A 21,970-nucleotide genomic window follows, 5' to 3' on the forward strand; every position below is an offset into this window, starting at 1 on the left:
AGTCATTACGTCATTAAAAGTCGACTGTCGCATGTGGAATGACGTGGAGAACGTGTTCTCCATAATGATAATAAACCGTGCAGACAAGGATACAGAAAAGCTCATCAGGCTTTTGCTGTGACACGGGGGTCGATACGGGGACAGTGACGATCAGTCACGTTTGGACTAACACCGGTGGACTCGTTAAATTTGGTGGAGCCGAAAAAGAGCTGAGCAACGAGGTGAAGTTAGCATGCTAGTTCAATGTAGCCGGGGCTTACCTATGGTGCTGCTAGCTAACACCTTAGTGCCCGGTTACATGTACAGACAGGTTTATTTTGGTTCGACTATGACTGGAATCTCACACAATAATCAACTCGTGTCCGGGCAGCTCAGACATAGCTTAAACTCAAGCACTGGAATCTAAAAGTGGTGCTTAAAACACGTCGCTGTTGAGCTAAATGTTAGCTTCCTTGTTTAGCCACAGTCGAGCTAGCAAACATCGCAACAGGCGGTGTGTGAGTTTGCTGCTGTCTGGAGCAGTGAGTGGAAGCGAGGGGACATGACAGGTGCTTGAGCCGAGGAAGTTCCCAAACAAATCACAAGATTATAGGCGACCGAAACATGTGTGCCAGCTGCGGTTGTGAGTGACAGTGTTGGTGGTTTGACGTTTACAAAACCACCAACACTGGTTTCCTGCTCCGGCATCATATGATGTTTGTGAAGCTATTATTATCATCTCACTGCTTGTTTTCTTTAACTCAGTGAAATATACAGTATCTTCTGTTTATGTGGCAACATTATTCAGTGATTCAGTGATTTTTGTCAGTGTTTATTAAATGAATTATGTGCAAAGACATGCTATACTTTATACTTTATGATTCCTATACATTTAACTGTTAAAGAGCACATGCAAGAACAGCTGAATAACGGTTCTGTTAGTCAATTGTCCTCATGAAAAGACCTATGGTGACTACTTTGACAGGTGTTTTATTTCTGTGTATTACATAACAGTTTCTAGGGTTTTTTTCCCTAGTATGCTGCTAACAATGATAACGATGACTAAATTAATTGTCAACTATTTTGACAATCGATTCATCAGTTTGTTTGTTTTTTAATAATTAAAACAAGATTTGAGACTTTTCAGCTTCTTAAATGTGAATGTCTATTAGTTTTTTGCTCCAAATAACCAGAAATCATTAAAATTTAATACATTTGGTTTGTGAAATGTGGCAAATAATCGACAGATTAATCGATTATGAAATAATTCTTAGTTGCATTGTTTTGTGTCAGTCAGTCAGTCATCATCTACCGCTTTATCCTCTGCCAGAGGGTCGCGGGGGGTGCTGTGCCAATCTCAGCTACATCGGGCGATAGGCGGGGTACACCCTGGACAGTTCGCCAGTCCATCGCAGGGCCACACACAGATAGAGACAAACAACCATTCACTCTCACACTCACTCCTATGGTCAATTTGGAGTGTCCAATTTACCTATCCCCACATTGCATGTTTTTGGACTGTGGGAGGAAGCCGGAGTACCCGGAGAGAACCCACACACACACGGGGAGAACATGCAAACTCCATGCAGAAAGGCCCTTGTTCCAACCGGGGCTCGAACCCGGGTCTTCTCGCTGCAAGGCGAGAGTGCTAACCACTACACCACCGTGTGGCCCGCATTGTTTTGTGTGTCTTTGTTATTACTTTTTGATCTATTATGACTGTATGGTTTCAAGTATGTCAGTTATTGTTTGTCTTTGGTAATGTGTCTTAAATGTAATGGTTCATTTATGTTTACGATGTACACCATAGGAAAGCAAGCTTATAAAGAAGCAAATAAACAAAATGTCATTTGTGTTTCATATTAGTAAAAAAATCGCAGACATCTTTTGCCCTTAACCTTTAAAGCTTTAAGTAGATTTAAGATGCATTTGGTGTTAGTTTTTTTGACATAGTTATAAGAACTGAATACTCCATTTGGCACTGGTACCAAAACTGAAATTAATCTCTTATAACTATATTCCACCCTGGCAGGCAACGTGATGGCTTCAGCACCTGCCAGTGTGGATTCCAAGGCAGAGCTGACTGCTCTTCTCGAACAGTGGGAGAGAGAACAGCAAGGCAGTACCCAGGAGCTGGTTAACATTCTTACAAAGTAAGAATAAATCATCCTGCTTTTTTAATGTTATATCAGTAGGACAAATTAAGGATGTCATGAAGACTAAAAATCTGGTAATCTTCTATAACTTTCAGAATCTCAGAGCTTGTTGAGAAAGAGACAGAGGAGTACCACAAAGTGGATCCAGACCCTTTTGATGATCGACACCCCGGTATGAAAAAGCAGCCAAACAAACTACACAACAGCAGGGTTACTGCCAATTGGACTGTTGTGCATGTTTTTGACATTTACCTCTCGGCCACTAGGGAGAGCTGATCCAGAATGCATGTTAGGGCACCTGCTCAAGATCCTGTTCAAGAATGATGACTTCATGAACGCAGTAAGAATGAACTTAACAAAGTATCTGATTCAGAATGTTATTTTTGTTGGGTTTAAAAACATTTTTTTCATTTACTTTCCTGCTTTAGCTGGTGAATAGCTATGTGATGACCAGCAGAGAGTTTTCCCTCAATGCAGCAGCTTGTCGCCTGCTTCAGAACATCATGCCAGGATTAGAGACAGCAGTGGTCTTTCAAGAAAAGGTAAGTTGTTCCTGAAATAATTTCCACTATCCTTTTCTCTCATTAAAATGTTTCCTTCATTTCAGCTATGATGTTAGTCTGTACTGTTTTCCAACTGCATATCAAACATGCCATGATCTGTGTTTAAAAATATGTGAGATGTAATGTGCATGTTATTACACATTAACTTCTGGCAACATTATGCATTTATATTTAGCCACATATAACCTAGTTTTAGCTTACAGTAAAAATTGAGTAGAATACAAAGCCTTTATTGTCATTGTACAAGACAATGACTTCAGTGATACATACCAATAAAGTACATTAAACAACAGGGTCGGTGACAATGACAGCTAGAGAAGCATAAAGTAAAAAGCTCAAAAGCACATTACCATTGAGTTGCAAGGACTGACCAATATATTCAGACAGCAGGGGCTACAGCAATTGTGGTTTTTGTTTGTGTAGTCACAGTCCAGTCTGCATAGTAAGTTACACTTTGACCACAGTTCTGTTTGCAGCTTTTGAACTTGGTAGACCTAGAAAACTGATTCTTTTTTTTTTAAAGTGGTATTTGTTTTAAACCAAAGTATTGATTATTTTTAAAGCCCTTGTATTTGACCATAATTGTAAGAACACAATGGAGTAGAATAGACATTTTGCTCACCTCTTAACCAGGAATCCATTGATATTCTTGTTATTATGTGTAAATTTAATTTGTATATATAATTCACAAGTCTTTTATGTTTGTTCAACAGGAGGGTATTGTTGAACGGCTGTTTAAATGGGCCCAGGAGGCTGAGCAGCCACTCAGAATCTATGCCACGGGCTTGTTGGCTGGTGCCATGGAGAATCAGGACATTGCTGCCAACTACAGGGAGGAGAACTCCGTTTTGGTCAGTAGGGGATGCTGCTGTATTGAATGTCAGGTTAATTTAAACTGCGATTAGTGGTTGACAAGATTTAAATGCAGCTAATGAAACTGTGATACCGTATCTCACCAGGCACCAGACCAATTTGCTCGTTATCAGTGGGTTGTGTGAAGTTGTAACTGTCCATTCACTTCTTTCAATGCTTTACTATGACAGGTGCCTTTGATGCTGCATCGGTTACGTGAGCTCCAGGACAGGGATGCTGAGAACAAAAGAGAAATCAAACGGCCCAGCCCCAGGAAGGCTATGAGTGAACCTCTGCTACCTTTAGATGAGGAGACTGTTGATGGTGGCTTTGAAGAGAAGCTGTTCACACCAGGCAGAAATGGAACCGAAAGAGAGGCAACAGGACCTGAGGAGGGTGGCGAAATTTCCTTCTCGACCATTGAGCCTGAAAACGAACTTTCATTCCGTCTCAACTCCCCTCATAAGGCCAACAGCCGCTCCAGCTCCGCTGTTAAAACTATGATGAAGCCCATGTCTGCCCCAGGTTCACTGATACACCAAGATATTTCTGATGGCAACACTTACCTGAGAAGGAAGGCAGAGAGGGAGAGTGGCAGGACCTCCAAACTGAGGCTCAATTTCTCTCTGCCAGATCCAGAGAGGAACTTCAGTGAGCTTTCCAACAGCAGCTGGTCTGAGATGAGCCCCTGGGTGATTGGCAACAACTATCAGCTGTACCCTCTGACCCCAGAGATTGAGCAGAGGTTAATCCTGCAGTATCTCACTCCTCTGGGGGAGTATCAAGAGGTTGGTTTCTTTCCATCAGTGTGTCCAATATACAGTGGGAGGGATACTTTTTAATAGTATATTGTTTACTCTGTCATATAGGATTTTTGTTATACACTGCCACTTGATACCACTTTTTAATATCACAACCTTGAGTATCTAACAATACTGATACAGTATGTATGTATGTGTGTATATATATATACATATATATATATATATACACATACATACATACATACATACATATACATATATATATATATACATATATATATATATATATATATATATGTATATATATATATATATATATATATATACATACATACATACATACATACATGTATATATGTATGTAGTCACAGACAAGTCACTGCCTTGAACTTAGATTATGATATGCATTCCATGTGGCATCCACTTATCACATTTCTATTTTTTTTTTGCCAAGATCTTGTATTTATGATGGGAGAGTTGGACCATTGTGTTAAGTCTTTTCCAGCAGATGCCAAGCATTCTTAATGGGGTTAAGGTCCGGACTATGTGGTGTACAATCATGACTAATGCTTTCTGAAGCATTTTTTCACACTTTGAGAATGGTGAATACTGGCATTGTCGTCTTGGAATATCCTGAAAATCTTGGTCATTCAGTTTATTTAGTCATCTGACCTCTCAATTTAAGGGTCATAACTTTGCTCAACGTAGCCGCGACCAACCGAAGCAACCCCAGACTTATAACACTGACCCACAGGCCTGTACATGGGCGTTGAGCTAAATATTATAATATACTAGAGCCGCAACTAACATTTATTTTCATAATCGATTAATCGTTTGGTCCATAAAATATCAGAAAACCTTAAAAAATGTTGATCGATGTTCGTCAAACCTGGAAAATATGATGTTCTCAAATGTCTTGTTTTGTCCACAAACCAAAATTATTAATTTTTAATGATTTCTTTGTTATCCGGAATAAAGAAATGAAGAAAATACTCACATTTAAGAAGCTTAAACGATCAGAAATCTTGTTTTAATCACGAAAAAAGCTTCAAACCGATTATAACAAAATAGTTGTTGATTAATTTAGTAATCGATGAATTGTTTAATTGTTTCAGCTCTATAATATACAGTGTGTGACCTTTTCCTTTTGGTTGGTAATGCCACTTATTATCAATTCATATTTTGTATGTATAAAACATATAAAAAGTGATGAAACAAAGTTATTATACAAGACAATTATCAAAAGTGAAAATAATATTCTGATAAAATAGGTCTGCACTGCAGCATATGTTAATTTATCACTGTAGATTGTATATATGCTTCACTTGTGCTGTCACAGACTTACCAGCAGGTGTCAGTCTCTCTCAATTCTGACAAAAGATATTATTCTGTTGCAACATTATAAACAGTTGGTCATTAAAGGTCACCACATCCAAAAAAAATTCAAGATTTTCGAAATTTCATTAGCAGGCTAATTAGGCTAGATTTTAATCAAGTCATATATTGCAGCAATTTTCCATTTTTACACAAAAAAATTATTTGACATCACTTACAGTATATGTTCTTGCTCCATCTTCTGTTTGCAGTTGCTGGCCGTGTTCATGCAGATGGGAGCCCGTGAGTTACTCATGCATTACATGGATTTAAAGCAGACCAATGATGTGCAGCTCACCTTTGAGGCTCTCAAGGTAAACACTCATGTCGTGTAGTTCAGTGGTTCCCAAATGAGGCCAATGATTCATGCAAATGTGGCTCGCTGCACTAGCTGCAAATAATGGATACATTAGTCAAAGGAGTAGCAGGTAAAAAAAACAAATTTTTTTCGATTATTCTCATGTTTTTCTATTGTGCCTACTCAGAATTCAACAAAAAAATGAACATGGAAAGGGCAATCAGTCCTGCCACCACGTTTGCTCTCATCACCTCATTGTGTGACGTTTGTGACCAGAAACAATGTAGATTAATTGTATTCTGCCTCTGTTATCTGAAAAATGAATGATTTTATCAGCTCAAAGCCTGGTTCTAATGAGGCAGAACCTAATTTCTGAAGCTCTATTTCAGGTTGAAATTATGATGTGAACACTTATTATATTTATGGTTAGGGCTAAGCCTTTGGTTGAGGGTTTCGAAATATGTTTCGAGGCTAGTTTGGGAGCCACTGATGAAGTTGACCTCCACAGTGTTCTTTGTAGTGCGGTACTCTTATATGCTCACTTTTCTTTCCTCTCCCTTAGTACCTTGCATCACTGCTGCTCCACAAGAAGTTTGCTGCAGAGTTTGTGGCTCATGGAGGCGTTCAGAAGCTGCTGGAAATCCCCAGACCTTCTATGGCTGCTACTGGAGTCTCTCTGTGCCTCTACTACCTTGCCTATAACCAGGACGCCATGGAGAGGGTACAAAGCTGACACACACCAAATACATTTAGAAATAGCAGACATTTTAGCAAATATATGCCAACTGTAGGTAAGAGTTTATTCACAGAAATTGAATATAGTACCCTATTTGTATAGTCACTTTAAAATATTTATCCTTTTGTTTTCATAGCCTTAGAATAAGACTTTCATATGTACTTTAGGCAAGGGCCTTGCTTAACAGAAACTGCCATGTTTCCTGTTTTGAAGTGCAAGTTAACTATGCAAAGGAGAAAAAATTACTCCACCCACATAAACCTGTTGCATAATTTAACGGTAATGGGGGGGCCACTAGACCGACCAGCCTTCGAATCAAAGAATCCGGTTTATTGCCCAGAAAATAAGATTACAAAATTGGATGAATAACGATTTAGGCAAATTCAATTGAAGACAATGACAATATTCTAAAATGTTAAAGCTGGGACAGGCAACCTTGTGTTATTATGATGTTAAAGCTGATTGCAGCGTGTAATAGTGATTAGATAAACGATGTTGCCACGTTTATATTGATCCCCTATATTTTTCTTAGCAACCAGTATGGGTTTTTTGCAGAAAAATGGCAAATTAATCCTGGCACAGACATTATTATAAATCAAAAATGATAATGCTTTCATCAGTAGCATGTAGAGTCACTGTCCACATTTGTAATCATTGCCGTGTCCTCTCCTCGTAGGTGTGTATGTTGCCTCACTCCATCCTGTCAGATGTTGTTGGTTACACGCTGTGGCTGCTGGAATGCTCACATGCATCAGGTTGCTGCCACGCCACCATGTTCTTTTCCATCTCCTTCTCTTTCCGTGCTGTCCTGGATCTGTTTGACAAGCAGGACGGGCTCCGGCGCCTTGTCAACCTGGTATGACCAAAACCACACTGATCTTAAACCGTGTAAACCTAACCACATGTAAAACATAACAGATACTGATTGTGTTTTTAGATTAGCACACTGGAGATCCTGAACCCTGAGGACCAGGGGGCGCTGCTGAGTGATGATGAGATTTTCTCCAGCAGGCAGACAGCCAAACACACCTGCATGGCCCTGCGCAGGTACTTTGAGGCCCATCTGGCTATCAAGGTGGAGCAGGTGAAGCAGTCCCTGCAGCGCTCAGAGGGGGGCGCTCTCATTCACTCTCAGCCTTACTACAAGGTACAGAGAAGACCTACGACATCTGAAGAAATTACTGGACACAGATAGTATGTATAGCTGTGTCTGTATTTGTGTTCCCATAGTGATAGCTTGTGGTGTCGTCTTATTTCCCAGGCGGTCAGCTATAGCCGTGAGCAGGTGGTGGAAATGATGGAGTTCCTGATAGAGTACGGACCACTTCGGCTTTACTGGGAACCAGCAGAGGTTTTCCACAAGCTCTCATGTGTGCAACTCCTCCTCCAGCTCATTTCTATCGCCTGTGATTGGAGAACCTACTATGGCAGGTATGGACAAACCATTCTGCCTTCTTGCCCATCCAAATAAATAATTTGTCAGTTATACATATACAATTGGAATATTAAGATTAATACATTTAGCAATCAAACAAACTATAAGTGACATTATAAAGAACCAGCATCCTTATTTCATGTAATATATACATTAAAGACAACGTCTACAGGTTTACAGTACATCTTGATGAAGAGTTATTTTTCCTCATGTCCTCTAAAAAACGTTTTTTTTTTTTGTCATTTTCGAATTTCTTTTTTTTACCACATTCCATCTCCTCACTGAGACTGTAATATTGTGATCCAGCAATTATCATTCCCCCCTCTCTACAGGAGTGATACAGTCCGTTATGCCCTTGACATCCTCAGTATTCTCACAGTTGTTCCAAAGACCCAGTTGTTATTGTCAGAGGCCATTGCTGTGCTCGACGAGGGAGGATCCACCGTTTCCACTGTTGGTGGGTGTCGTCAACTAATTATCCATCTGTGAAAATCTGAACTTACAGTTATATAATATCATAGTTGTTCAAATATACTCTTAAAGGATTCAACAGTGTCAAACTACTAATATGTAGCCAAAAATCTTCAACACATTCCTATGATTATTTTAGCAACAGTTATTGCAAATGTGTTTGCAGTTCATTAGTTCATTGCGCCATTAAATTTCTGGCATACTGTGAACATCAAGTTTAGTATTTAGCAGGTTTTTTTGGGAATGTAACACTATAAAATGAAAGTTACTTACCTTCAGCAGAATGGAAAGAAATTATTTTCTCATTTTACTTATTTGATAAGACTCTGTGTGAGATATGGCATGACTCCTCTAACCTTTTTCACTTCTTTTCTTCTTTCAGGAATGAGTATAGTCCTGGCAGTGGCGGAGGGAGAGGTGTTTGTGAATGACGCGGAGATTCAGAAGTCAGCTCTACAGGTTGCCATCAACTGCGTCTGTGCTCCAGACAAGCGCATCTCCAGCATTGGAAAGTTCATCGCAGGCACCCCCCGCCGTCGCCTGCCCCAGCAGACCAAAGCCAGTGAGAGTGTGCTCACTAAGATGTGGAATGTGGTGCAATCCAACAATGGCATCAAGGTACACTGACCTTACACCAGTCAACAGTATTGGCATGTTTTTTTTTTACAGCAATTACAAATGTGACCTGTGTAGTGGCCGTTTATACAAAAGTCCAAGTTTCTACTGTTGGCCACTTAATCTGCAACGGTTTTGTTTCTGACTTGTGTCCAATTAATTATCTACTCTTCTTGAGAAACCCAGTGTTACTCACAAGTAGTCCACAGGAGGCAGGTAAACGTTTACTTCGATTTTTTAAAGACAAAAACAAAAGTCTGGTCCAGTACCAGCATAATGCAGTCCAAAATCTGAACATGTTGTACTTGCTATCTTGGAGCACACACTGCTAACCACTTTATGCAGTTATACACATACACTGCACACGCCACAAACTGCCTTAAAGCTCCATTAACTGTCGTAAAGACAACACAATATGCTTCAACTATTCATATACTATCGTTTAACTGTTGCATGAACTTGAGTATATTCAGAACATATTGCACATACTACATATACTAAACACATTTAACCCTACCATGTCGATGTTTTCTCTTGGGCAAAATTACTGCACTGCAAGATTTATATTGTCTTGGCTCCAGTCAGTGTTGGTGGAAATGTAGGATGAACTTTCTGATATGATCTTTGTCTTTGTCATTTTAGGCAGCAATGCAAATTGTGACATCAATTCAAGTACAATGCTGAGATGTGCATTCATCTTCGGGCTGTTAGCCATGGTTTTAGCATTACTTACTTAGTACAACTAAGTTTTTTTTTTCTTTCACCTTGCTTACCATCAATGTATAAGCACCTTAAAATGTTGGGTGTAACTAATAAACTGACAGCTGAGGTGGTGTATAGAAACACACCCACTGTTGCACCAACTACTCTTTGACTCTGTGATGTAAACACAAAACCTGAGACTAAAATATTTCATTAGTTAATTGTATAAATAATTGATTGGTTTTATAATATGTATAAAACCAAAACTTCATATTCTCTAAGCCTTTAGGCGGATTAGGATTCAGTTTGTCATTGTTTTGGGTTAGTTGTGAACCACTAGAGCAAGTAAAGCAATATTAAATTTTTAGCACTCGACAATTTTTTTTCTTCCCATTAAGACAATTTGTCTGTCTCTCATGATGGATGTTGCTTATGGACAGGGTCAGGGTTACGAGCCTTCCATTAAAAAAATACTTCAACAAGCCTGCAGTTCTGTCTTCCATTGTTTTTAACCTCCACTGTGCGTTTGTCCTGCAGGTCCTGCTGTCCCTGCTGACAGTGAAGATGCCCATTACAGATGCAGATCAGATCCGAGCTCTCGCCTGTAAGGCTCTTGTGGGTCTGTCTCGCTCCACCTCCGTAAGACAGATCATCAGCAAGCTGCCTTTGTTCAGCAGTGGGCACATCCAGCAGCTCATGAAGGAGCCCGTGCTCCAGGATAAACGCAGCGAACACGTCAAGTTCTGTAAGTTTGCAGCAGAGCTGATTGAGAGGATCTCTGGAAAGCCGCTGCTGATCGGTACAGACGTGTCACTGGCATGGCTGCAGAGGGCCAGTGTGGTTGCTCAGTCCAGGATCAACTTCCCAGAGAAAGAGCTGCTGTTACTCATAAGGAACCACCTTATGGCCAAAGGCCTTCATGACACTGCCTCCACACTCACGAAAGAGGCTGAGCTCCCAATGGCTTGTCTGTCTCATTCATCACATTCAGCTTCTGCTTTCCCTTCTGTTGCTCCTCCTCCGCCTTCCTCTCCCGTCACCACTCTCCCACGCACACCACGGCTGGCCAGTGGTGTTGGCTCAAGACTCGCAAACCTCACTCCTCACTCATCCACGCCTGGGTCCAGCCACCTGCAAACCCGTCCGTCTACATCACAACCCACTGGCACGACCTCTACTGCCTTCCCCTCAACATCTGTCCCCCACTGTAGCAATGGATCCCCGCTGATAGGTCGAATTGTTTTCTCTCGTGAAAGACAAACGGGTTGCTCTGTGATGAGCTGCAAGAAATCCCGGGTGCTCCGGCAGAAGTCCGACCATGGCGCCTTCAGCCAGAGTCCAGCCATGAAAAAGCAGTTTGACAGGCACCTGCCTTCTCCTCCTGCACTAGACAGCATTATCACAGAGTACCTGAGGGAGCAGCATGCACGCTGTAAAAACCCAGTAGCAACATGTCCGCCCTTCTCTCTTTTTACACCCCATCAATGCCCCGAGCCAAAACAGAGACGCCAAGCACCCATTAACTTCACGTCCCGACACACACGGAGAGTTATATATCCCAAATATGGAGGAGTCGACGGAGGATGCTTTGATAGACATCTCATCTTCAGCAGGTACGTTTCCACATCTCTGTGGATTTTCTTACTTTTTTTGCCCCTCCTCTACATTCTTTCTTTTCCTTTGCGTCCAGGTTTCGGCCCATCTCCGTGTTCAGGGAGGCCGATGAGGACGAGAGTGGATTCATGTGTTGTGCCTTCTCAGCCCGCGAGCGGTTCCTGATGCTCGGGACCTGCACGGGACAGCTCAAGCTCTACAACGTGTTCACGGGCCAGGAGGAAGCCAGCTACAGCTGCCACAGTTCAGCCATTACTCACCTGGAACCGTCAAGGGTCAGGAGAGAAAGTTCTTAATGCATCAGCTGTTTCAAATTATGGCTACACCCACACGACTCTGTGTTTGTTTAAAAACTCATAAATTCTAGTTTGGATCGTCCACACTTAAAAACGCTGCTGGCTCTGTTTTAATTTAAAAACAGAGGGGGCCGTGCTATCATCTGCGACTTCCTTGTTCATACTTTTGTTAGTTATACTCTCTGAAACTAAGCACACAGCTGCAGAAGACAAAATCAACTTCCTGTTTACACTGGCATGCACATGAAAATTACATTTCTTAATGAAAACATTGTCATGTCTGATGCCTGGGCCACAGTGGATGCTAAGTAATCTATTTCAAATCGAAATTTTACAATTGTATTTTTGATTGTTGGGGTTGCAGTACTAATAATATATAAGATGATCAGTAAATTAATTGCCTACTGTTTTGATAAGTGATGAATCAAATGATGTGGTTTTTTTTATTGGACACAAAAATGACCCGATTAAGCAATTGTGAAAAGAATCTCATGTCTTGAGAGGATTTCTTTAATGTCGTGTTTTGTATTTTTAGGACGGCTCTCTGCTCCTAACATCAGCCTCTTGGAGTTACCCGCTGTCTGCACTGTGGGGCATGAAATCTGTGTTCATCATGAAGTAAGTCATGTTCACACATGAAACTGATCTCATATTTTCATATTTATATGAAGTATTGAAAAAATTACCACAGAGCATAGGGTAATAGTCCAATTAGGTTCTTGTCTGTGATTCCACGTTGTCATGTATGTGTGGTTTCCTCTGTCTAACGGTTCAGCAGCTTTTTGCTGTCTAAAAAAGAAACTGCCAAAAAGAGATGACATACTCTTTAATTATGCACGTTAACAGCCTGAGGGCTGCAGGCTTCACTTCATGGTACACTTCATTCATCCACACACTGTAACCAAATCTCTCTGACACTATGCAGCATACTAAATATGTGCTACGATAGTTTAAACTCTTCAGATTGAATCATCCAGGGTCGATAAAGAAATTCTTGGAAAAGTTTTTAAATTAGAAAAACAGTTTTCCAGGCCTGGAAATGTTTTGGAAAAGTTTTTAATTAATTGGGGGATTGCTGGATTCCATATCAAATATATTGGATATAAGACTCCAAACTGCATGGACATCACTCCCTTATGTTGCATTATGTCACGTGATACACTTTATTCACGTATTATGTTCATTTCTGAATGAAATTGGCAAGCTAATAGAATGCTAATCTGCTGAAAGACCAGGCAAGTGGGTTTATAAATAATGTAATGTTTTTCGAATGACAAATATAAAGCCGTGTTTCCATCAAGTTGAACGGTTCTGGGACAGTACATTACAAAATGTGTTGCGTTTCGCTTTGGAAAAGTACCAACAGAGTAAAATTGTATGGCAAGATTAGGGTGTAGCTAGACTAGCTCCACCCATGGCAGAAAAACGTCACTCCCTTGTAACCGGTGTTTCAAAGCTTGACGTCTCTCAGCCACAAACTAGGAAAAAAAAACGAGCTGCTGGATGTCCTCTATTGTTGTCTGTTGTGTTGTCGTCGCTGGTGTCGCGTTCTGTACCAGTAAGATTTCCCACAACGTATCTCACTGAAGCAGCCATTGGCCACAGCCCACACTCCGCTTAACAATTAAAGGTACTGCTCTCAGTCACAACGCAAAGTGCATAGAAGAGCCTCATTACTGTGCCCTACAGTCACTATAGGAGCCTGCTTTTGTTAAACTACTTACATTGAGTCATGAAAGTTGGGTAAAATGTTGTGGAAGTTTTGAAAATGGTTTGGAAAAAATACGTGGGAACCCTGATCATACTTATCTCCATGTGTTCCTCTCGTTGTCTCCAGGCATTCATTTCTGGGCGACCATTATGTGGAGTTCAGTAAGCTTTCACAAGATCACGTCATTGGAACAAAGGAACACATAGCACGTGTACGTATGTCAGCACTTTTGTGAATGTCACAATACGAACTATTAAATACAGAAGAAGTTAAGGTGCGTTGGTGAATGCTCACAGGCTGCTCTTCTTCTCTTGGCTAGATTTATGACATCCAGACAGGGCAGGTGACACTGACTCTCAACAACCCAGACCTGGCTAACAACTACAAGCGGAACTGTGCCACCTTCAACCCCACAGACGACCTGGTAATGAATGACGGCGTGCTGTGGGATGTGCGCACAGCTCAGGCCATCCACAAGTTTGACAAGTTCAACATGAACATCAGCGGTGTGTTCCATCCCAACAGCCTGGAGGTCATCATAAACACCGAAATTGTATCCTTGACACCAGTAAAAGTACAGTACAGTACAGTAGGAGGAATTCAGTTTCACAAGCCTTTAAGCAGTGTTGTGCAAATAGTGTTGACAGAAGGTAAGATTGACTGGATTTTAAGACCGCTAAAGACCGAACCCGTCCTTATCTCTCCATCAAATTGAATTACCGTTTTTCAAGTGTGAGGCAGAGCACCAAGTACTGTAGAAAAGGTGGTGAAACTGCATTATGTATACAATGTTTCCCATTAATGATGTAGACTAATTTGATTAATTTGTTTCGTAATGATCCAAAACATTCTTAACACTTCTAATTGTAACAAATTGGATTATAATTTAGCATTATTTAGTCCCGTTGCTGTGTTGTAGGTCTATGTACAGTGTCGATTGTTTGCTTCTTTGCTATTAGAGGCCGTTGACATGCAGCTTCTTTTGTGTGCACAGATATGTTATTTTAAATGGAAAAGCCCAAACGTGAGTGACACAGGTACAAAGTGCATTGGTTGTGTCATTCATCGTGACATGCGAGATGAAAATATAAAAATGCAGTGCATCCTATGACACTTGGGAAAAATAAGTATGGCAAACTGCTGATGGCCAAAGAATTTTCCCACTCTTGTCTGATAGATCCTGCCAAATGGACATGGTTGTATGAATATTTGCATGTGTACATGTATATGTATATATATATATATATATATATATATATATGTATATGTATGTATATATGTATATGTATATATATATGTGTGTATATATGTATATGTGTGTGTGTATATATATGTATGTGTGTATATACACACATACATATATATATAAAACTGCTAAACGTGATTACATTCACCAAGGGGAAAAAAAAGGATGCTTGTATCTGTGATTGAGTTTGTTGTCACTTCATTTATGGGATGACTATTGAGCTTTTATTTCACTTCTCAATATTAAATATGCATCGCACTAAAAATTGATTTTACAAGCCTGGCGACGGTCTAAAATAAATCACTGTGTTATTAAATTTGTAGCCTCTTTAGTTGATTTGTTTGCTTAACTGTAGAAACAGTGGGATCTGCGGACCTTCCACCTCCTCCACACGGTTCCTGCTCTGGACCAGTGCAGAATAGTCTTCAATAACAACGGCACTGTCATCTATGGAGGTAATTAAAGACACCATGATGCATGATGGGTAATTTTGCATCGAGTCTTCAACTCATTCCACAGTCTGTGCGAGTGTGTGAAAGGCGTATTTTAGTGGAAAACTGATCATTATGAAGCAAAGTGTGTTTGTTTTTGTGCATGTACTGTATTTGTTATCTCTTCAGGATCTTCTCTGGTACAAAGACGTCAGTCATCCTAATGGTAGACCAAAACCTGGTCCTAATGAGGTAGAAGCTCATTCCTGAGGAACTGGTTTAGTTTAGTACTAAGGTTAATTGTGGTTAGGGTTAGACATTAACTGGCTGTGGTTAAGGTTCGGGATAATGCTTTGTTTAGACTGTTCAAATGAATGGAAGTCGATTCATGTCCTTATAAGAATAGTATTGTGCACCTGTGTGTGCTCAGAGCCATATGGGCAGGAGGGTTGGCATTGGACTGGCAAACGACAGAACCAGCTGGTTCACACCGCCTCACAGGAAGAGAAATAGGCGTGCCATCATGGCTCTGAACATATGAATCGACCGTTTGAAGCTCTTATGAGCCAGAACCCCACTGCACAGATTCACTTACTGTGGCCTTTTGTTTTTGCAGCAATGTTGCAAGCTGACGACGAAGACGACATGATGGAGATGCAGATAAAGAGTCCGTTTGGTTCGTCGTTCAGGACCTTTAACGCCACAGACTACAAACCAATCGGTAAGACTAATAATCTTACACAATCTTAAACACCGATACCTGTGATATAATATTCTGTACTTGTTTAAACCCAGATATTTTTGACCAGTGGTTATGTTTTTAACCAGCATTTATTTCCGGGTCAGACAACTCTGCAATGCACATGGGTTTTTATCTGCTTTGGCTCAGATCTGCTTCCTTTTTGTAATTCCAGGAACAATACTAAGACGAGTATTCATCTTTCAGCCGTTAGCCATGAATGTTTCCTTACTTTTTACAACCAAGTTGAGACCGTGCCCAGTTTTGTCTGTTTACATCTTTGTCCTTCATCCGAGTTTGAACACAGAACGAGAGTAAATGAAACATAATACTAACTACTGTAACATTGTCTCGAAGTGCCTTTGCAGTGTTGTTTTCTTTCTTTGACTTGTTTTGTTTCCTGAAAATGGGAACATTATTTCCTGTCTTTATTTAGCTGTTCACCCAGGTTAAAAAAAAAATCCAGCGTGTACCCACTAACTAGTGTGAAAGAGGCTTCTAATTATATTTGTCATATTTTCATGAACTGATCCCTGACACCTTCTCTGCTCTTCTCTCAGCCACTATTGACGTCAAAAGGAATATATTTGACCTTTGCACAGACACAAAAGACTGCTACCTTGCTGTAATTGAGGTACATTCTTGTTAAAGTGCCAGATTAAAATTCTGTTTGTAATGATATGAAAAGATTTTAACTTTATTTTCCTGTCACTAGAACCAAGACTCGGTGAACACAGACACCGTGTGCAGGCTGTATGAAGTTGGCCGACAGAGACTTGCAGAGGAAGAGGAGGAGGATGAGGACGATCAGGTTTGTACTATGTTTTTATATATTTTTTTAGTTTATTTTTTGATAAATTCTAGTATCTTTAAGCCTGAGATAGAAAGGAATAATAACTGACCTCTGTCATCGTCTGCACCAGGAGGATGATGATCAGGAGGAAGATGACGATGAAGACGACGACTCAGACGATGACATCGACACGGACCCCCTGATCGCCGAGCTGGAGAACGAGAACGGCGGAGAAGACGAGGACGACGAAGAGGAGGATGATGGGAATGACGAATTCTCTGACGAGGAGGTAGCTCGCCTCCTCGAAGAGGACCCAGACGTCGGGGACGAGGACGACGAGGACGACAATGACGAAGACGACTCTGATAACGACGTCGATCTGGACGGAGACAACGGTTAGTAATCTATATGACACTGTGGTGTTATTGATGCATACATCAAGGTCCAGTGTGTAACATGTAGCAGGGTTCACTGGCAAACATTTAACGTACCATTTTCTATTATTACTCTCACTTTTAATCATGCAAGGTTAAATACCTGTTGCGCTACCCATGACCTCCATCACCCCCTCACTCTGATGGAAAGCTTATCAATCAATCAATGTCTGATAGTATCTGCAAGGTAATCAAAGTGCTTCACTTAAAAAAAAAAAGAAAGAATAAGAACACTCCAATTTGCAGGAATAAAACAGACAATGAAACAGTTAGGAAAACCAAAAAATAAGAAAATGTACAATTAAGAACACGACCCAGGTCAGTAGCTGTTGACCCGAGAAGGGTAAAACCCTGTAATTTGCCAAATAAGGTGGAACAAGGCCATAAATGGCTTTAAACGCAGAAAGTAAAATCTTGAATCAATTCTAAAATGAACTGGCAGCCAATGGAGTTGATCTAAAACAGGGGTGATGTGTCCGCGCCTTGGGGGTGTTTGTAAAAAGCGAGCAGCTGCATTTTGAACCAGCTGGACGCACGAAAGGGAAGACTGGCAAAGACCAACGTAAAGTGTGTTGCAGTCGTCGAGCTAATAAAAGCGTAGTGAAGCTAACGGGTGAGACTGCAGTTATGTTTGTTACTTTACCGTCGGTTCAGTTTGCGTTCACCATTTTCGCAGCGAAAAGACTTGACATCACTGTTATTTTTCTAATGTGCCAAGAAGGCATTTAAAATGGATCTACTGCTGGACCAAGTGCTAATTACTTTAGTGTGTAGTCTAATGGTCTGATGCACTTCTAGGCTGTATATATTCAACTCAAACACATTTGAAACACCTACATTTTGAACAGATATCCGAATGCATTATAAAAAGAAACACCACTTATAAATATATTTATATTATGTGGGTTTTTTTTTCATTTCGGCTCCTCCCTCTTTAGGCGTCGCAACAGCAGATTTGTTTTGGAAGAGATTTTTTTGACTCCCTTTTTGATGCCCTTCCTGATGAGACCCCCCCCATTTATTCAGGCTAGGGACACGTTTATATTATGTGTAACCACTTTTAATAAAAAATAATTGGTTTAAGTAGCTTTAGAATAAGCCTATAGATGTACTTTAAGCAAGGACCTTGCATTATGAAGGCCACCATTTTGTGCCACCATGTTTCTAGATGGTAGAACTGACGTGCTTCAGTTTGATACAGTGCAGTACATCATTTTTTTTTGCGTTTCCATCAGGAATATTACCAAAATAACTAGCCCTAACCGTTCCATTTGTTGGCACCCCTTACTTGGGGTACCAGAATAAGATGGTACAGTCTAGCCCCACCCACAACGGTCAGCTGATAGGAGCGACAGAAAAACGCCACTGCCTCGATCGGTGTGAATATTGCTTGGAAGTTGAGGCAAACGCCCGTAGTCTGTTCTCATACAAAGTTTAACGTCTGGTTGAGACAAAAACCGAGCAGGAAAAAAAAAGAGCTGCTGGATGTCCTCCATTGTTGTCTGTTGTGTCACATTGTCGACATCTAGAATACCTTATTTCTGTCCTTGATTGTTCAGCCTGATAACAGCACGTTAGCTTGGATTAGTTAAACCTCATTTGAAGCAATGATCTGATCTCACGTTTCGTTTTTGCCAAACCTGCTTCCCCCCCCTCCCCTCACCCTGTGACCTCTGCAGCACCCTGTCTCTGTTTGTATTCCTACATTTCTAAATCTGTTGTTTGTTTATTGCATAAACAGACAGCTCTGACAACTCTGACCTTGAGGATGATATCATCTTATCCCTGAACGAGTGAGGAGTCTCCGGCAGCCAGGGACCGAGGTACCGGGCAACATGTCAAGACTTCTGCCTAGCAGACATTTCCTGCTGCAGAACAGCAGGCAAGAGAAGAGAGAGAGAGAGAGAGAGAGAGAATGTCAGCACATGAGGTTGGAGAGCATTTGGAGCACTGCCAGTTTGAAAGAATATGTGTCCACACACTTTGGAGTGGCTGCAATGAGGAAATTGACATAGTGGAGGGTAAAAATGATTGTATATGACATAGTTTTATAAAACAAAAGTGGGCTTAATGGTGATTGGGAAGAGCAGCGTGTAGATGCAGTGAAGAGTTTTATATTTTATCACATTAGTGGCTCTTTAATGAGCCTCCTTATTTGATATTGATCCGCTCACTTTGTAAGCCTCAGTTTGGCCACAAATTAGTCTTTTTGTATAGGAAAGGACTTCCAGTGCAGGGCTATAAGTCAGCAGTACCCTCTCAACCTCCTACGTGACATCCAGAATCGTCACAAATGCTCAAATATGGAATCGGGCAGCTAATGAGATGCACAAACATGTTGCCAATGCTTCATCCGGCGTCAAACTCACTTTTCAGGGTTTTTTCTTTCACCATAAACCAAAAATGACCAAAACACCGCACACAGCAGTGCCGTTCATGAACCTCCAGATTTCATTCTGTAAATAGAGAAAATGACATCGGCCTGGTGCTCTTGAATCGCTCAAGAAACCGTAATCAGTGTGGACGTCGACAAAAGCCGTTGACACCCGTGCTCACTGTCAGCAGCTGACAGACGTACAGAGGTCTCTGCAGCTCTCGGCTGCTGCATTACTTCACTCACCTTTTTTGAGCCACACACTGGTTTCAGTGAGTGTTGAAAATGGCAGTGAATCTTACTTTCTTTTTGAAAACTGATTTTTGTTTTTACAGTGTGGTTCAGAACTGATGATATAAAAAAAAAACAAATGTGTTTGTTTCTTCTTCTAGAGACTGATGAGAAGCTTCATACTCAACTTTGTCAAAACAGATGCCTAGCACTTGCACACTTTTTGAAGTGCAAACATTTCATGATTTTTTTTTTTTCGCGGTTTGCCTTCTATTTTGATTTTACCGGTTTTCTTTTCCATAGGGACACTTTCATGTTGACTTTTTTGAGACAATTTATGTACATCTTGTATGTATCTAAAGTATTTTTACTATAAATAAAGCTGCAAAAATAAACTGGTGTGCGTCTGAGTGTCGCTCACGGCCCATTGAAGGTGAATCAGCTGTTGCAGCAGCACAGTTGTTGATTTTAAATGAGAGAAAGTAAAAGCAAATGGTGTGATTGGTGCCACTGTCGAGAGCAAAATATCACAGATGTTATCAATATATGATGAGATTCTTTGCTTTTGTGTTACATATGATACACAACTGAATGTCTTGGGGTTGCAGACTAAGAGAAGACAGATGCTTTATACCATTTTCATACATTTTAGAAAACAACTGGAAGATGTAATCTGCAAACTAATCATTAAATAGTTGTTAGTTTCAGCCCAACCCAGATCAGCTTTACTTTCAAATAACCATGGGAGTACCACAGGGTTCTGTGCTTGGTCCACTGTTTGTTTTTCAATTTATGTTAACGTGTCAGTTTAGCACAAACTCATAATATCCCTTTCATACCCATAATCTATTTTGCTATTCAGGTTGTTTTCATGGCAAACACTGTTTAGATGCCTTCACATAACCTGAAGTCGTAATTAATGTGTAAAAGATCTCGATCACGATGAGACTCCCAGGTTATGATAATGCAATAATGATTCTATCCATCCGTTTTCTATAGCTTTATCCTCCACATGAAGGTCGTAGGAGGAATTGGATCCCATCCCAGCTGACATGGGGTGAAAGGCGGGGTAAATGGACACGTTGCCAGTCCATCGCAGGGCCAACACTCACCATTCACTCTCACATTCACACCTACGGTCAATTTAGAGTGTGCAATTAACCTAATGTGCATGTTTTTGGGCTGTTCTTGGAAGAAGCTGGAGAACCCGGCGAGAACACACAAACTCCACTGCACCACCGTGTGTCCCATACAACATATCGTTCTTTTTCAAAGTGAAAATGTTTGGGTTTTTTTGATGGTGTCAAAGAAGTGAATGTCTGTGTCGTGTACGTTACAAAAACACACACCATTAGTGTTGTATATTTAATCCATTTATGCTGGAGTGTGTTTGATTCTTAAACAAAATTCAAATACGATTTCACTCCAATCTTCTGGTGTAGGTGCTTGAGCATCTGTCGAGTGATTGATTGTCTTCTTGGCCTGCTGCAGCTACAATTATTTCCCCTCCTCGTTATACAAACGTTTTAAAAATAAAAACATGACCTAGATCGTCTCCAAATTCGCATGTCGACTCTCCTCTGCTGTATTTTAATATTAAATTCCGCCTGTGGTGAACCAAACAGTGAAGCGCTATCTGCTGTACTTATCAGTCAAGTTAGATCTAGTGGATTATTACGGTGAGACAACAGTTGTTGTCCACGGTGCGTGAAGAAATTATGCAGATGAGAGACAACATGTGAGGGAAATGTCAACAGAATATACTGTACACACACACACACATACACACACATGAGTCACATGAGAATAAGCCTTTATCTTTAAAGAATGTATCGTCCCTATAGGAAGTGTTTCTACATGCACATTTACATAAAGTGGCATTACTCTGCTCTGTTGATTGCTGAATTGAGCACATGCAGGGATTTGCCACTAAATGTTCCCGTGGCCTCCCCCACAGTTAATAATAGAACACATTAAAATAGGCTCCTGAAGCACTTTAACATGGATCAAAGAAGCCCGAAAATGTGCGTGTATGTGTGTGTACGTGTGTGTGTGTTCTGATATGTGAATCTTTGTGAGGACCAAAAAATAAAGTATAAACCAAAGGAAGTGAGGACATTTTGTCACACTTTTAAGGGCTTTTGGGGTTAAGACCT

General features: G+C 40.6%; 1 protein-coding gene across 1 annotated transcript; it reads left to right on the top strand.

Annotated features, from left to right (window-relative positions):
* Positions 1-32: 32 nt before the first annotated feature.
* LOC131468594 (DDB1- and CUL4-associated factor 1-like) lies at positions 33-20,209 on the top strand. Its single transcript, XM_058643027.1, has 25 exons — positions 33-221; positions 2,012-2,132; positions 2,231-2,307; positions 2,402-2,475; positions 2,564-2,677; positions 3,412-3,549; positions 3,742-4,338; positions 5,901-6,002; positions 6,549-6,707; positions 7,399-7,578; positions 7,660-7,869; positions 7,984-8,153; positions 8,490-8,614; positions 9,011-9,246; positions 10,483-11,558; positions 11,636-11,834; positions 12,391-12,473; positions 13,693-13,777; positions 13,886-14,119; positions 15,174-15,267; positions 15,860-15,964; positions 16,543-16,616; positions 16,698-16,793; positions 16,906-17,170; positions 18,951-20,209. Exons 2-25 carry the CDS (start codon positions 2,020-2,022, stop codon positions 19,004-19,006), a joined length of 4,662 nt encoding a protein of 1,553 aa, XP_058499010.1. The 5' UTR covers positions 33-221; positions 2,012-2,019; the 3' UTR covers positions 19,007-20,209.
* The last annotated feature ends 1,761 nt before the right edge of the window (positions 20,210-21,970 follow it).

This window comes from Solea solea, chromosome 11, assembly GCF_958295425.1.
Source record: "Solea solea chromosome 11, fSolSol10.1, whole genome shotgun sequence".
Classification (NCBI taxonomy): Eukaryota; Metazoa; Chordata; class Actinopteri; order Pleuronectiformes; family Soleidae; genus Solea; species Solea solea.